At 48.3% G+C, this 17,836-nt stretch overlaps 1 protein-coding gene across 2 annotated transcripts in view; it reads left to right on the forward strand.

Moving 5' to 3' along the window:
• SAMD12 (sterile alpha motif domain containing 12) overlaps positions 1 to 17,836 on the forward strand; it is an 890,943-nt gene that overhangs the window by 319,176 nt on the left and 553,931 nt on the right. For both annotated transcript variants that reach the window (XM_063924476.1, XM_063924475.1), the window contains exon 3: positions 1,446 to 1,575. In XM_063924476.1, the coding sequence (XP_063780546.1) occupies positions 1,446 to 1,575 (130 nt within the window). The remainder of the gene's footprint in view (positions 1 to 1,445; positions 1,576 to 17,836) is intronic.

A 17,836-nucleotide genomic window follows, 5' to 3' on the forward strand; every position in this document is an offset into this window, starting at 1 on the left:
GTCCTGCAGTGACTTTGTTTGGCAGGTCCAGCGTTGTCTTCCAAGACCGGAGATCAGCTGACGATGAGTTCCGACTGACCATGCGTCACTTCCTTATCCTTATCCTAACCCTTCCCTTGGTGCCTAACCCTCTACTCCTACAACCTAACCCTCCCCTTAGTGCCTAACCCTCTGCTGCTACAACCTAATCCTCCCCTTAGTGCATAACCCTCTGCTACTACAACCTAACCCTCCCCTTAGTGCCTAGCCCTCTGCTGCTACAACCTAACCCTCCCCTTAGTGCCTAACCCTCTGCTACTACAACCTAACCCTCCTCTTAGTGCCTCTCTGCTCCTACAATCTAGCCCTCCCTCTATTGCCTAACCATAGCCTTCACTTTCCAGTCTAAACTGTGCATTTGATAATGTTGGAATTTCATACATTGATATTTCAGATGTTGAAATTGTGAACATGATGTCATTCTGCAGATCTTGACATGTTCCATGTAGACATTTAAACAGTGTAGACATCATAACTGTCTACATTGTGTTGTTGACATTATGATTGATGACGTAAATGTTGATGTGATGGCTTTATCCCTCTAAGCTCAACTGCACAGATAAAATATGGTGGAAAAATTCCTCTTACTAATCAAAGCTACTGAGAAATTGGGGTATAAACAGGAATATATGAAAAGCGGCAATTAAAGAGATGTTAAATATTAATAAAAGAATAATTCTTTTGACTTCAATTGCCCTTTATCCTATTCTCAATTTGAGCGGACTTTGAAGCCTCTCTCTTCCGGATGCCAGAGAAGAGTTGAATGTGATGATAATGCTTTGCACAATTTGAATTATCTTGTACGACCAACTTGTTGTTTGTAGTTCTTTTGTGTTGTTATTGTTTTCTAGTTTCACGCTGTTGCCGTTTTTTTATAGTTTGGTTTCCTTAACTATGAACATATTTTTCTCTGCAGATCCTCCGTGGCTTTGTGCCTAAAATAGAATCAATGTCTTTCTAGCAGGGAGTCGAGAATTTTTGAATATATTTACATACAGTTCACTAATGATCCTAGCACCACCTGAATCTAGAATTTGTTCAGATATTGTCGTGTATCCTGTAATTGCGTAGTATTGTTACTTTGCCTTGCAGATGAAGTGTTACATTTTTTTATTCAGTATATTACAATTCCTAATTTGCAATTATTGAATATCCCCCCCCCCCCCCCCCAAACCATATGTAATAAGAGTACATATGTAGGATGTTTGAATAATAAAGCTAATGACTTCAGTTCTAACCCACTTCTGTTTTTAGGAAACAATGGCTGTAAACATGTGGCACCTTAACCAGCCATTAACGAACGTTTCCTGCTTGGATAATAGTTTTTGCTCCGGTGAGATGCCACTGAATTATTGATAATAGTTTGATTTTTGTTTATTTATTTCCTTCTATTTCTTTTTCTTCAGCCCAGTAGTGTTAAAGGAACCAAGCCAGTAGCGTTCTGGACCCAGCACGACGTATGCAAGTGGTTGAAGAAGCATTGTCCCAACCAGCATCAGCTCTACAATGAGTCTTTCAAGGAGCACGACATAACTGGTAATGTCGCTGGGGATTTAAATACATTATTTTCAGATATTTAAAATGCCGCAGCTCAGACGTATATAGGTTGCACAGCTATTGTCTATGCCAGTGGTTCTCAAACTTGGTCCTCAGGACCCCACACGGTTCACGTTTTCCATGTCACCCAGCAGGTGCGCTGTGTATCACCAACTGTCACATTTGAAAAATCTACAGGTGACCTGCAAAACATGAACGTGTGGGGTCCTGAGGACCGAGTTTGAGAACCTGTGGTCGATGCTTATCAGTGAGTCTTTATAATGTGACGGGAAGGCATGACATTGATGGACAGATGTGATCATACTCAACCATTGTTGTTGGTCTAATTGTCACCCATGAAGGTCAGTTCAATAAGCTATGAGTCCCTTTGTGGCGTAAGTCCATGCGGTTATATGCCACACTTACAATACTACTCTGGACTCGCAGATGGTTGTTCATAGCCCCATAGGGCTGTGTACAAAATCCATGAGTCTGGGATGAGAATGGGCCATGACGAGATTTGCAGGTGTCATTGGCGGCATTTACAGGGGCAACTTGCCCCCTGTGGTGGCTAACTGAATTGACCCCATAGTGTTTTTACTGTTAGCAAGTAATTATCAATACACATTGTTAGCCTCATCGAGCCCTCCAGCCCAAAAATGAAATTATTAGATTGTTGTCTAATGTAAGAACATTTCTCTGACGTCCTAAGTGGATGCTGGGACTCCGTAAGGACCATGGGGAATAGCGGCTCCGCAGGAGACTGGGCACAACTAAAGAAAGCTTTAGGACTACCTGGTGTGCACTGGCTCCTCCCACTATGACCCTCCTCCAGACCTCAGTTAGAATCTTGTGCCCGGCTGAGCTGGATGCACACTAGGGGCTCTCCTGAGCTCCTAGAAAAGAAAGTATACTTTTAGGTTTTTTATTTTCAGTGAGATCTGCTGGCAACAGACTCACTGCTACGAGGGACTAAGGGGAGAAGAAGCGAACCTACCTGCTTGCAGCTAGCTTGGGCTTCTTAGGTTACTGGACACCATTAGCTCCAGAGGGATCGAACACAGGCCCAGCCTCGGTCGTCCGGTCCCGGAGCCGCGCCGCCGTCCCCCTTACAGAGCCAGAAGCAAGAAGATGGTCCTGGAAATCGGCGGCAGAAGACTTCGGTCTTCAACAAGGTAGCGCACAGCACTGCAGCTGTGCGCCATTGCTCCCCATGCACACCTCACACTCAGGTCACTGATGGGTGCAGGGCGCTGGGGGGGGGGCGCCCTGAGCAGCAATATTAAACACCTTGCTGGCATAAAACTCACATAATATAGTCTTAGAGGCTATATATGTGAAAAATACCCCTGCCAGATATCCATAAAAAAGCGGGAGAAGTCCGCCGAAAAAGGGGCGGGGCTATCTCCCTCAGCACACTGGCGCCATTTTTCCCTCACAGCTCCGCTGGAAGGATCGCTCCCAGGCTCTCCCCTGCAGTTTCAAGACTACAAAGGGTAAAAAAAGAGAGGGGGGGCACTAAAATTAGGCGCAGTAGTATACATATAAGCAGCTATAAGGGAAAATCACTCAGTTATAGTGTTAATCCCTGTGTTATATAGCGCTCTGGTGTGTGCTGGTGTGAGAGGTGCGGTTGGACTGCGGTGCGTGTGGTGGTGCCTGCTGCCGTGCAGGTGTAGACTCGGTACTCACCAGGCGCCGCTCGCTCTCACCTTCAGGTACCGGAACCCTCAACGGACCTGGAAATCTTCACTCGGATCCGGACACGGCGATTCCCTCTCGGAGCTGACCGACGACCGAGCTGAGGAGAGAATGGTCTACATTAAAGGGGGTATCGACCCTGCTTCCGGTGGAACAGGGGATACCCCAGGGGTGGCTGCGACCTTCACCGGCTGGGTGAATGGTCATCACCGGCACAAAGCCTCAGCTACCCAGCTTTCACACACTCGCGCTTTCGCACGTAGTGTGATGAAAGGGATTCTCACGTCCGTGAGCAATCCTAACTCCGGCGCTCGGGGACAAACAAGGGACAGACGTACACGGATGCTACTCACCGTCACAAGTCTTGCACTCCGATCTTCTCCACTTACAGGTCCCTGTAAGGAGGCAAAGAGAAACAGCCGTGCAGGGCCAAGAACTACCCTAGTGTGCGTCCGCTACACTAGCTACATAAACAGAGCCCTCAAACTAGCTCGTGTGGGTGGTGCGACACAACTATGCACAACTTACACAACACATACACTTTGCCCTGCACGGTAACAACATATATCACACTATCGGAGTTACCACATAAAACGGTGCTGTCCCTTTATCTACCCGACTCAGAACACCCAGTAGTGGGGACCGCACAGCTCACCCACCTACCGTACTCTCAGGGTGGCCTGAGCCTAACGCCCAGTGCCACCTTTACTCACCTCGGGGAAAACACTGCTTCGATGGGCCTAGCGCCCCCTAACTGCACACAGGCCGGAGGCCTGACTTCGCCCACGGGCCTAGCGCCCGCCTAACTTGCTGCCCGTTGGGTGACCTGGGCCTTGTGCCCAGGGTCACCTTATCTGTACCTACTGGCCAAAATACGCTAGGGCCTAATGCCCTCTATCGCCCACAGGCCTATTGCCTGATTTGTCCCCCGGGCCTAGTGCCCGCCTAACTGGTGCCGCAGGGGTGGGGTGGCTTGGGCCTAATGCCCAAACCACCTAATCAGACAAATGACCCCCAATCTCCTAACTGCGCCACAGGCCTAGTGCCTGACTTGTGCCCTCGGGCCTAATGCCCGTCCCTGGTGGTCGAGGGAGGAAAAGGGGAGGGGGGCAGGATGCCTCACTGAGGCCTTACCTAACCCGGGGGCCTCCGGCACCGTCTTCTGCCGCTGACCCGTCCTGGCCAGCGGCGCCGGCGTCTCTCCTCCGCGTCCAGCCGCCGCTGGACATCTTCTCTTCCGATCCCGACCGATGACCTCCTCCGGCTCCTCCTTGCGGCGTCTGGATCTTCTGCGCTCCGGCGCGCCGACCTCCGTCCGCGCTGCTCCCGCCCGTCTTCTTCCTTCTGCCACGCGATCCTCTTCCTCGCGCTCCTGCGCGCGGGCTCCTCCTCTTCGCCGCTCTTCGGCGCGGCCTCCTTTACGAACGGCTCCCGCCCGGCGTCAGACGCCGGGGGCGGGGCCTATGACGCGCCGAGCGCCGATTGGCTCGCCGCGTCACTCTCCGATTGGCTGCCGCTCCGGGAGCCGCGATTGGCTCCCGGAGGGCGCCAACATTCAAATGCCCCCGCAGTCTCTGGTCCGGTGCAGGGAAAAGGGTAATCCCTGCACCGGACACCCGCCGCCGCCACACACTGACAGGCGCTGGGGACAGACAAGCTGTCCCCGGGCTGTCAGAGACATTGTCCCGCAGGGGACACAGGCGCTCTGGCTGCTGCAGCTGGAATGTGTCCTGTAAAACAGGACACATTCCCACACTGGCATACTCTCTCTCTGTCTCCCCAAAGGGCTTTGTGGGGTCCTGTCCTCAGTCAGAGCATTCCCTGTGTGTGTGCGGTGTGTCGGTACGGCTGTGTCGACATGTTTGATGAGGAGGCTTATGTGGAGGCGGAGCAGATGCCGCTAAATGTGATGTCACCACCTGCGGGGCCGACACCTTAGTGGATGGACTTGTGGAAGGAATTACGTGAAAGTGTCAACTCCTTACATAAAAGGTTTGACGACATAGCAGATGTGGGACAGCCGGCTTCTCAGCTCGTGCCTGCCCAACTGTCTCAAAAGCCATCAGGGGCTCTAAAACGCCCGCTACCTCAGATGGCAGACACAGATGTCGACACGGATACTAAATCCAGTGTCGACGACGATGAGACTAATGTAACTTCCAATAGGGCCACACGTTACATGATTGAGGCAATGAAAAATGTGTTGCACATTTCTGATGTTACCCCAGGTACCACAAAAAAAGGGTATTATGTTTGGGGAGAAAAAACTACCAGTGGTTTTTCCCCCATCTGATGAATTAAATGAGGTGTGCGAAGTAGCGTGGGCTTCCCCCGATAAGAAACTGGTAATTTCTAAAAAGTTACTAATGGCGTACCCTTTCCCGCCAGAGGATAGGTCACGTTGGGAAACATCCCCTGGGGTGGATAAAGGGCTCACACGCCTGTCAAAGAAGGTGGCACTACCGTCTCCGGATACGGCCGCCCTGAAGGAGCCTGCTGATAGGAAGCAGGAGGCTATCCTGAAGTCTGTATATACACACTCAGGTATTATTTTAAGACCGGCTATTGCTTCAGCATGGATGTGCAGTGCTGCAGCTGCGTGGTCAGATTCCCTGTCGGGAAATATTGATACCCTTGACAGGGACACTATATTGCTAACCATAGAGCATATTAAAGACGCAGTCTTATACATGAGAGATGCACAGAGGGATATTTTCCGGCTGGCATCTAAAATAAGTGCTATGTCCATTTCTGCCAGGAGAGGGTTATGGACTCGGCAGTGGACAGGGGATGCAGATTCTAAAAGGCATATGGAAGTTTTGCCTTATAAAGGTGAGGAGTTGTTTGGGGATGGTCTCTCGGACCTCGTTTCCACAGCGACAGCTTGGAAGTCAGCTTTTCTACCCCATGTTCCCTCACAGCCAAAGAAAGCACCGTATTATCAGGTACAGTCCTTTCGGCCCCAAAAAGGCAAGCGGGTTAAAGGCGCGTCCTTTCTGCCCAGAGGCAGAGGTAGAGGGAAAAAGCTGCAGCATACAGCCAGTTCCCAGGAACAAAAGTCCTCCCCCGTTTCCTCTAAGTCCACCGCATGACGCTGGGGCTCCACAGGCGGAGCCAGGTACGGTGGGGGCCCGTCTCAAGAACTTCAGCAATCAGTGGGCTCGCTCACGGGTAGATCCCTGGATTCTTCAAGTGGTATCTCAGGGGTACAAGCTGGAATTCGAGACGTCTCCCCCTCGCCGTTTCCTCAAATCTGCCTTGCCAACAACTCCCTCAGACAGGGAGGCTGTGCTAGAGGCAATTCACAAGCTGTATTCCCAGCAGGTGATAGTCAAGGTGCCCCTCCTTCAACAAGGACGGGGTTACTATTCCACAATGTTTGTGGTACCAAAACCGGACGGTTCGGTGAGACCCATTTTAAATTTGAAATCCTTGAACACTTATATAAAAAAATTCAAGTTCAAGATGGAATCGCTCAGGGCGGTTATTTCAAGCCTGGACGAGGGGGATTACATGGTATCACTGGACATCAAGGATGCTTACCTGCATGTCCCTATTTACCATCCTCACCAGGAGTACCTCAGATTTGTGGTACAGAATTGTCATTACCAATTCCAGACGTTGCCGTTTGGTCTGTCCACGGCACCGAGGGTATTTACCAAGGTAATGGCCGAAATGATGATACTCCTTCGAAAAAAGGGAGTTTTAATTATCCCGTACTTGGACGATCTCCTGATAAAGGCGAGGTCTAGGGAGCAGTTGTTGGTCGGGGTAGCACTATCTCGGGAGGTGCTACAACAGCACGGTTGGATTCTAAATATTCCAAAGTCACAGCTGGTCCCTACGACACGTCTACTGTTCCTGGGGATGGTTCTGGATACAGAACAGAAAAAAGTGTTTCTCCCGGAGGAGAAAGCCAAGGAGCTGTCATCTCTAGTCAGAGGCCTAATGAAACCAAAACAGGTGTCGGTGCATCACTGCATGCGAGTCCTGGGAAAAATAGTAGCTTCCTACGAAGCAATCCCATTCGGCAGGTTCCATGCAAGGACCTTTCAGTGGGACCTGTTGGACAAGTGGTCCGGATCGCATCTTCAGATGCATCGGCTGATAACCCTGTCTCCAAGGACCAGGGTGTCTCTGCTGTGGTGGCTGCAGAGTGCTCATCTTCAAGAGGGCCGCAGATTCGGCATACAGGACTGGGTCCTGGTGACCACGGATGCCAGCCTTCGAGGCTGGGGGGCAGTCACACAGGGAAGAAACTTCCAGGGACTATGGTCAAGTCAGGAGACTTCCCTACACATAAATATTCTGGAACTGAGGGCCATTTACAATGCCCTAAGTCAGGCAAGACCCCTGCTTCAAAACCAGCCGGTACTGATTCAGTCAGACAACATCACGGCAGTCGCCCATGTAAACCGACAGGGCTGCACAAGAAGCAGGATGGCGATGGCAGAAGCCACAAGGATTCTCCGATGGGCGGAAAATCACGTGTTAGCACTGTCAGCAGTGTTCATTCCGGGAGTGGACAACTGGGAAGCAGACTTCCTCAGCAGGAACGACCTCCACCCGGGAGAGTGGGGACTTCATCCAGAAGTCTTCCAGCTGATTGTGAACCGTTGGGAACGGCCGTTGGGAACGGCCACAGGTGGACATGATGGCGTTCCGCCTAAACAAAAAGCTAGAAAGATATTGCGCCAGGTCGAGAGACCCTCAGGCAATAGCTGTGGAATCTTTAGGGACACCGTGGGTGTACCAGTCGGTTTATGTGTTCCCTCCTCTTCCTCTCATACCCAAGGTACTGAGGATAATAAGAAAAAGAGGAGTAAGAACTATACTCATTGTTCCGGATTGGCCAAGAAGAGCTTGGTACCCGGAACTTCAAGAACTGATCTCAGAGGACCCATGGCCTCTGCCGCTCAGACAGGACCTGCTGCAGCAGGGGCCCTGTCTGTTCCAAGACTTACCGCGGCTGCGTTTGACGGCATGGCGGTTGAACGCCGGATCCTGAAGGAAAAGGGCATTCCGGAGGAAGTCATCCCTACGCTGATTAAAGCTAGGAAAGAAGTGACCGCAAACCATTATCTGCGGTGATAAATATGTTGCGTGGTGTGAGGCCAGGACGGCCCCAACGGAGGAATTTCAGCTGGGCCGTTTTCTGCACTTCCTACAGTCAGGGGTGACTATGGGCCTAAAATTGGGTTCCATTAAGGTCCAGATTTCGGCTTTGTCGATTTTCTTCCAGAAAGAACTGGCTTCACTGCCTGAAGTTCAGACATTTGTTAAGGGAGTGCTGCATATTCAGCCCCCTTTTGTGCCTCCAGTGGCACCTTGGGATCTCAACGTGGTGTTGGATTTCCTAAAGTCGCATTGGTTTGAGCCACTTAAAACTGTGGATTTGAAATATCTCACGTGGAAAGTGGTCATGCTGTTGGCCATGGCTTCGGCCAGGCGTGTGTCAGAATTGGCGGCTTTGTCATGTAAAGGCCCTTATCTGATTTTCCATATGGATAGGGCAGAATTGAGGACTCGTCCCCAGTTTCTCCCTAAGGTGGTATCAGCTTTTCATTTGAACCAACCTATTGTAGTGCCTGCGGCTACTAAAGACTTGGAGGATTCCAAGTTGTTGGACGTAGTCAGGGCCCTGAAAATTTATGTTTCCAGGACAGCTAGTGTCAGGAAAACTGACTCGCTATTTATCCTGTATGCACCCAACAAGCTGGGTGCTCCTGCTTCAAAGCAGACTATTGCTCGCTCTATCTGTAGTACGATTCAGCTTGCACATTCTGCGGCTGGACTGCCGCATCCTAGATCAGTGAAAGCCCATTCCACGAGGAAGGTGGGCTCTTCTTGGGCGGCTGCCCGAGGGGTCTCGGCTTTACAACTTTGCCGAGCAGCTACTTGGTCGGGGTCAAACACATTTGCAAAATTCTACAAGTTTGATACCCTGGCTGAGGAGGACCTAGAGTTTGCTCATTCGGTGCTGCAGAGTCATCCGCACTCTCCCGCCCGTTTGGGAGCTTTGGTATAATCCCCATGGTCCTTACGGAGTCCCAGCATCCACTTAGGACGTCAGAGAAAATAAGATTTTACTCACCGGTAAATCTATTTCTCGTAGTCCGTAGTGGATGCTGGGCGCCCATCCCAAGTGCGGATTGTCTGCAATACTTGTATATAGTTATTGTTTAACTAAAGGGTTATTGTTGAGCCATCTGTTGAGAGGCTCATTTATATTTCATACTGTTAACTGGGTATAGAATCACGAGTTATACGGTGTGATTGGTGTGGCTGGTATGAGCTTAACCGGGATTCAAAATCCTTCCTTATTGTGTCAGCTCTTCCGGGCACAGTATCCTAACTGAGGTCTGGAGGAGGGTCATAGTGGGAGGAGCCAGTGCACACCAGGTAGTCCTAAAGCTTTCTTTAGTTGTGCCCAGTCTCCTGCGGAGCTGCTATTCCCCATGGTCCTTACGGAGTCCCAGCATCCACTACGGACTACGAGAAATAGATTTACCGGTGAGTAAAATCTTATTTTTTCTGCTAATCTTCATATGCAAGAAAAGCTGCCTTGGTTTGGTAGGCCTAATTGAAACGTCACAGGTGGTTAGTTTAATCCCAGTGGTTTTTCAGACTCGGTCCTCAGGACCCCACACAGTTCATGTTTTCCAGGTCACCTGTGGACTTTTGAAATGTGACAGTTGGTGATACACAGTGCACCTGCCGGGTGACCTGGAAAACGTGACCTGTGTGGGTTCCTGAGGACCGAGTTTGAGTACCACTGACTATTCTAGATCATGCTCAACCCATTGTTTGCCCAATCTTGGAAAGTGGTTGCTTCAGGAAAAGAAATGGGCACATGTGTGGCTAGTCTTGGCCTCACATCTCCGACACCCTGATTTACGGGCTCTCATATTGCTGTCTCTTGAGTTAATACTGATTGTGTTGTTGGGGACTGTTAACTTCACTTTGTGCAATAAGCTTTCCACCCCATTCTTCTGCCTGAGGCAGCACTTGTATACGGTTGCCTTGACCAGCTCCATGACACACCCCAACGTTACCATGGATCTGGTCATCAACCACTCTTACAGGAGCGAGCGCAGAGACTTAGGGGTCTATTTATGAAGGTGAGAGAAGATTTTTCTCTGGCATTTACTTTTATGGAAAAGTTAACACTGGAGAAGTCTCTGATGTGGTCACCTGTTTAGCGCCACTTACCACCATCTTCAAAGATCTCATCTTACCCAAGCCAAAATCAGGGGCTGTAAGAAGCTGCAGAAGGAGGATGGGGTAGGACAGGGCATATTAGTAAGAATTACAGAGAATGTAGCTGCAGATTGATCAAACTGCTTACACCGTAACCCTGCAGCCATCTTAGAGTGACAAGATATAAACGTGAGTGAAAGCTCCAGGCAGATGTTTTTCATGGGGCATCAGAATGGGGTAGGAGCAGGTGAGTCAAGTCCTTTTACGTGGCAACATTTTTTTTTTTTTTTGGGTGGGGGGGAGGGGGATGGATTGTACAGTTTTATTTTTAACAACATACCTTAATATTTTCAAACTGCTAGAATTTTGCCCCAATAATACATTTTATTTAAAGTTTGTGAATTTATTTTCTAACTTTTTGGCCAAATTGTTGAACCAGTTTAAAGCTGGGTACACAATACACGATTTTTGTTAACGATGTGGTCGATTTCTATGGATCGGAATGACACTTCGTTAAATTCGTCCATGTCACTGACTATGCGTACTCCCATGGTCGTCCGCGACATTGCCCGTTGGAGCTGGGAGCAGCTCAATGTGGCGACATTGCCGGCGAAGGCGCAGCATGGCCCCCGCTCCCTCCCCGCTGCCGCTGCCGGCATCGGCAAGTGTGTATGCACTTGCCGATGACGGCACTCCCTGCCGAGTCCCATAGCTGCCAATGTCGTACTGGGTACACCTCGTCTAATGTGTACTCAGCTAAAGAAGAAAGTAGACAATATTAATGTTGACCCGAAGCCATGGGTAGAACGAAGGTTCTTGCTTATAAGAGGACTTACAAATGGTTATGTAGCACAGGTAGGTTGTTTTGTTTAGCATGTACCTCCTATATTGTTTCTGTGAATAAACTGCACTTTTAGTTTCAAACTATAGAATGATGATTGCGGATACTATGGGGGGAATTCTAATGTTTGAAAAGTCAGTTGGGTGTCTGTTTTTTCGTATCTAAAGGACAGGAAAAAACAGACACCCAACCGACTTTTCAAACATTTGAATTCCCCCCATTTTTGGAGGAATATCAGATGTAAATGCTGACTGACTGACTATACGATGATCAGCTGTGAAGCTCCCCTAAAATTTTCTTTGTTCGTATTACAAGTCTAAAATTAAATGCTGCTACTAATTATGAATTTATTTTTACGATTAAAAAACAAAAATTATAATTGCATGTTCCAAAAAAAAAAAATGCCCAAACTTGCCAGGATTATGTACTTTTAGCTCTTAAGACCTTTATCCTGTTTGCAAGATACCACTTTGTAAAAAAAAATAAAATACAGAATAAACTTTTCCCTTGGAACAATACGCCGACTGACCTTGACTGTGACACCTTTGAATTATTGTTTTATTATTTTTTTAATAGCACTAGTCACCTTGCAGCATGTTACGGGTAAAAAGTATAGTCTTTGTAAGAGACGGTAACTTATATTTCCAGCACACAGCTAAAGAGAATACAAAATGAAGGAAAAATGGAAACCAGAAGAAAATAAGTTTTATAACAATGGGAAACTGCAGCCATGGGAATAAATATATATATATATATATATATATATATATATGTGTCCGACTCTCTGAGAAAATCAAATGTGAACTTATTTGCTAAAGATTGTTATTTACCGCGCTATTGATTGATTACTTCTTCCGCTCCAAATTCATATGTATAATTGTTAGACCAAAAATACTATATTAATACAGTATATATAAATAACAACCTAAGACTTCAGTGGCGTGAAAATTGGTCAGCTTTATTATAAGAATGAAATAGGGAGAGAAAGAAAGAACTAATCTACTAGATTCAGTGGAGCCACTTGATTTAAAGCTTCACTTCGAATAACATCTGCATCGCCCATTGCCCTAACCACATTGGCAGAGAGCAGGGGCGGATTGGGATCAAAAACCAGCCTGGGAAATTTATGGAAGCAGCCCTAATAGGGGTGGGGTCTGTTGAGGGGATGGGGTCTGTCAAGTGGGCAGGAGTACTGCTCTGAAGGCCTGACTATATGGAGGGATTGGAAGTGTGCACCGTTTTAGGGGCGTGGCTTCATGGGAAGGGGCGTGGCCACATAATAGTGCCAATTCACATTACACCACACAGTAGTGCCGCTTATACACACTGCGCCAGGCAGAGCACGTTACACACACTGCGCCAGGCAGAGCACGTTACACACATTGCGCCAGGCAGAGCACGTTAAACCCATTGCACCAGGTAGAGCACGTTACACACATTGCACCAGGCAGAGCACGTTAAACCCATTGCACCAGGCAGAGCACATTATTCACATTGCACCAGGTAAAGCACATTATACATATTACACCAGGTAAAGCACATTGTACACATTGCACCAGGCAGAGCACGTTATACACATTGCACCAGGCAGAGCACGTTATACTAATAAATAAAATATATATGATGCAGCAGACAGGCACACAATATAATTATTAAATGTAGTAAAGTAGACCGTATTTACTGACTAAATATAATAACAACCACCAGTGCCTGGCGCTAAATTATAAAATATACATATGTATATAAAAAACATATTTATATATATATATATATATATATATATATGTATGTATATATATATATATATATATATATATAAATATTAACAATAACTCTAATACCTCAAACGCCAATTAGTCAGATAATTTTATATAGCAGCAAAGGAGTAATTGGCTTGTGGATATAGCCAAAATTCACCTGAAACAGTCAAGTGTAGAACAAAAAACAACTTTTTCCTCTCTGCGCTATTTGGTTAAAATGAAGCAACAGGACATGAATAAACCTGATACACAAATCTGTAATATTTATAATGAGTTTTAATCTTAAATGACCAATCTCGTATATAAAAGCAAAAAAAAGTATAAAAATAAAATAAAATAATACATATATATAAAATATACAATAAATGCAAAAGAGGTGGATCATATATTAAAAACTAGAACATTAACCATAGAGGACTTCACTGTCCACTGTAGTATAGAAACACTATCCGAGTTCCCGTTATAATGTTATAATGTCCCGTATAACACAAGCACATTACATACGTCACCCCCTATGCAGGCCGCCGCCAGCCGCTAGCCACCAGCCGCTATCATCACCCCTCATGAAGGCCGCCGCCGCTGCCCGCAGCCGCGATCATGGCAGCGTTAAGTGAAGCTTTTGCGCATGCGCAGAAGCTCTATGAAGCATTTCAATAATGGGCGCCGTCGGAGCAGCTGCGCATGCGCAGTAGCTCCGACGGCCCATTTGGAAATGCTTCACTAGGCTTCTGCGCAGCTTCATTTAACGCTGCCTGTTTGCCGTGATCGTGGCTGCGGCGGCGGCCTTTACAGGGGATGACGGCCAGCCAATGAGGGGACGCCGGACCGGCCAAACGGAATCCGGTCGGGCGCCCCGGCACACCAATCCGCCCCTGGCAGAGAGGTTCGAGGTCTTCGAGTCCTATACCAATAACACACACAAAGCCCACCCGGCCAGATGGGGCTGCTGAGCCCAGTAGGATGAAATAAGACTACCCAGTGCATAGAGGGGGAGCTGACCTCACCATTTTAGCAAGATAGCTATTGGATGGCCGTTCTTTACTGCCAACCACTTACAAAGCCGCCCAAATGACATAACCAAAATACTGTAGGAGAAAGAAAATTAGAAGCCAACCACCCACTATAAGCCAGAAGACACACCCAATCTCCAACTCCATGCAACACTAGGTTTATCGATCTCTCAGCACACACAATGGGAACCACAAAGTAATGACATTAAACACACAACATGCCCAATTTTGGCATTTAGAGGCCATCATTATTATGTCAGCCTTCCAATATTTTTTATTTATTATGGGTCAGCTTGCCAATTGGCATTCAATCTCGTGTCTAGCAAATGTCTAGGAATTTTAAAGGGGTACTCCACTCAGGGGAACATTTTCTGTGGAGCTGCCCCCGCACCTTCCAGAAAATTAAGTTTGTTAGCTACCCTATAGCTACAGAGGAGGATTGTAAGTGGAAGGACTAATCAAAAGCTTCAGTCTATCGACTGCTACTTGTGACAGGTCCTCCAACTCTTCTTCCCCCCCCCCCCCAGTTTATGTTCTGCATTATGAGAAACTTGGAGGAGACCCAGAAAACCGAGATTGGGAGTGGGACGTGACTATGAAAAAAAATTCTGAGAGTGGCCTGATGAAGGCTGGACTAAATAAAATGTAGATGGGGCCAACACAAATGTAAGTGGGGTTAGCCCAAGTCCAAATACAATATTGAAAGCATCCATGTGACTGCCAGACAGTACAGAGTGCATCCCAGTAACCACCACATAGTACAGAGAGTGACTAACACAGAATTCAGACAGCCAAACAGTGACTGTCATGTAATTCAGACAGCTGCCCCTACACCTTCCAGAATACTAATTTTGTTAGCCACATTTATATTATGTATATATGTGCGTTTTCACACAGCGGGCGATCATCAATAGACTACGCATGCGTATACACCGCAATGCGCACGTGCGTCGCCAAGCAACAACAGGCATCACCGGTTAGCAACAGGCTGGTGCGAACATTTTATTCGCACAGCCGTTCACAGGCTGATTGACAGGAAGCGGACGTTTGTGGGTGGTAACTGACCGTTTTCTGGGAGTGTCAGGGAAAATGCGGGCGTTACCAAGCATTTTCAGGGAGGATGTGTGACGTCCGCTCCGGCCCCGATCAGCCCGTTCTCATCGCGCTTTAGAAGTAAGTCCTGGGCTGCGCACACACTGCACACACTGGTATAATCATTCACTAGTGAGTGAGGTGCGAATGGATTTGCAGCTGTCCGCTGACTGAGGGATTTCTAAGCAGCTCGGCGTACACATAGGATCGCACACTTGTACGGCGAATATACACTCCCCTTACGCGGCGACTATCTGAACGCAGGAAAACAGTTTTAGCAGCCCAGCAATCAGGTCTGAATCACCCCCTAAGACAGCAGCCTCTTATTTTTCACGCTGTGGGAGCGTGTTATAGATTCATATATTTCTCTGACGTCCTAGTGGATGCTGGGAACTCCGTAAGGACCATGGGGAATAGCGGCTCCGCAGGAGACTGGGCACAAAAGTAAAGCTTTAGGACTACCTGGTGTGCACTGGCTCCTCCCCCTATGACCCTCCTCCAAGCCTCAGTTAGATTTTTGTGCCCGGCAGAGAAGGGTGCACACTAGGGGCTCTCCTGAGTTTCTTAGTAAAAGTTTAGTTTTAGGTTTTTTATTTTCAGTGAGACCTGCTGGCAACAGGCTCACTGCATCGAGGGACTAAGGGGAGAAGAAGCGAACCTGCCTGCTTGCAGCCAGCTTGGGCTTCTTGGCTACTGGACACCATTAGCTCCAGAGGGACCGAACACAGGCCCAGCCTCGGAGTCCGGTCCCAGAGCCGCGCAGCCGGCCCCCTTACAGAGCCAGAAGCAAGAAGAGGTCCGGAAAATCGGCGGCAGAAGACATCAGTCTTCACCAAGGTAGCGCACAGCACTGCAGCTGCGCGCCATTGCTCCTCAGGCACACTTCACACTCCGGTCACTGAGGGTGCAGGGCGCTGGGGGGGGGGGGGGCGCCCTGAGCAGCAATAGAAACACCTTGGCTGGCGAAAATACATCACATATAACCCCCAGGGCTATATGGATGTATTTTAACCACTGTCAGAATACAGCAAAAAGCGGGAGAAAAGTCCGCCGAGAAGGGGGCGGAGACTATCTCCTCAGCACACGGGCGCCATTTTCCCTCACAGCTTCGCTGGAAGGACGTCTCCCTGACTCTCCCCTGCAGTCCTGCACTACAGAAAAGGGTAAAACAAGAGAGGGGGGCACTAATTAGGCGCAGTATAAATAAAACAGCAGCTATAAGGGGAAAAACACTTCTATAAGGTTATCCCTGTATATATATAGCGCTCTGGTGTGTGCTGGCATACTCTCCCTCTGTCTCCCCAAAGGGCTAGTGGGGTCCTGTCCTCTATCAGAGCATTCCCTGTGTGTATGCTGTGTGTCGGTACGATTGTGTCGACATGTATGAGGAGGAAAATGGTGTGGAGGCGGAGCAATTGCCTGTAATGGAGATGTCACCCCCTAGGGAGTCGACACCTGAGTGGCTGAGCTTATGGAAGGAATTACGTGACAGTGTCAGCTCTTTACAAAAGACGGTTGATGACATGAGACAGCCGGCTACTCAGCTCGTGCCTGTCTAGGCGTCTCAAAAGCCATCAGGGGCTCTAAAACGCCCGTTACCTCAGATGGCAGATACAGTCGCCGACACGGATACTGACTCCAGTGTCGACGATGAAGAGACGAATGTGACTTCCAGTAGGGCCACACGTTACATGATTGATGCTATGAAAAATGTTTTACATATTTCTGATAATACAAGTACCACTAAAAAGGGTATTATGTTTGGTGAGAAAAAACTGCCTGTAGTTTTTCCTGCATCTGAGGAATTAAATGAAGTGTGTGATGAAGCGTGGGTTTCCCCCGATAAAAAACTGATAATTCCTAAAAGGTTATTAGCATCATACCCCTTCCCGCCAGAGGATAGGGCACGTTGGGAAACACCCCCTAAGGTGGATAAAGCGCTCACACGTTTGTCAAAACAGGTGGCACTACCGTCTCCTGATAGGGCCGCCCTTAAGGAACCTGCTGACAGAAAGCAGGAGAATATCCTAAAATGTATATACACTCACACGGGTGTTATACTGCGACCAGCAATCGCCTCAGCCTGGATGTGCAGTGCTGGGGTGGCTTGGTCGGATTCCCTGACTGACAATATTGATACCCTGGATAGGGACAGTATATTACTGACTATAGAGCATTTGAAAGATGCATTTCTATATATGCGGGATGCACAGAGGGATATTTGCCGACTGGCATCAAGAGTAAGTGCGCTGTCCATTTCTGCCAGAAGAGGGTTATGGACGAGGCAGTGGTCAGGTGATGCTGATTCCAAAAGGCATATGGAAGTATTGCCTTACAAAGGGGAGGCGTTATTTGGGGTAGGTCTATCAGACCTGGTGGCCACGGCAACTGCTGGGAAATCCACATTTTTACCCCAGGTAGCCTCTCAACATAAGAAGACGCCGTATTATCAGGCGCAGTCCTTTCGGCCCCATAAGGGCAAGCGGGCAAAAGGCTCCTCATTTCTGCCCCGTGGCAGAGGGAGAGGAAAAAGGCAGCAGCAAACAGCCAGTTCCCAGGAACAGAAGCCCTCTCCCGTTTCTGCCAAGTCCTCAGCATGACGCTGGGGCTTTACATGCGGACTCAGGCACTCCCCTAAAGTCTGCTTTACCGACGTC

This window comes from Pseudophryne corroboree, chromosome 5, assembly GCF_028390025.1.
Source record: "Pseudophryne corroboree isolate aPseCor3 chromosome 5, aPseCor3.hap2, whole genome shotgun sequence".
NCBI lineage: Eukaryota > Metazoa > Chordata > Amphibia > Anura > Myobatrachidae > Pseudophryne > Pseudophryne corroboree.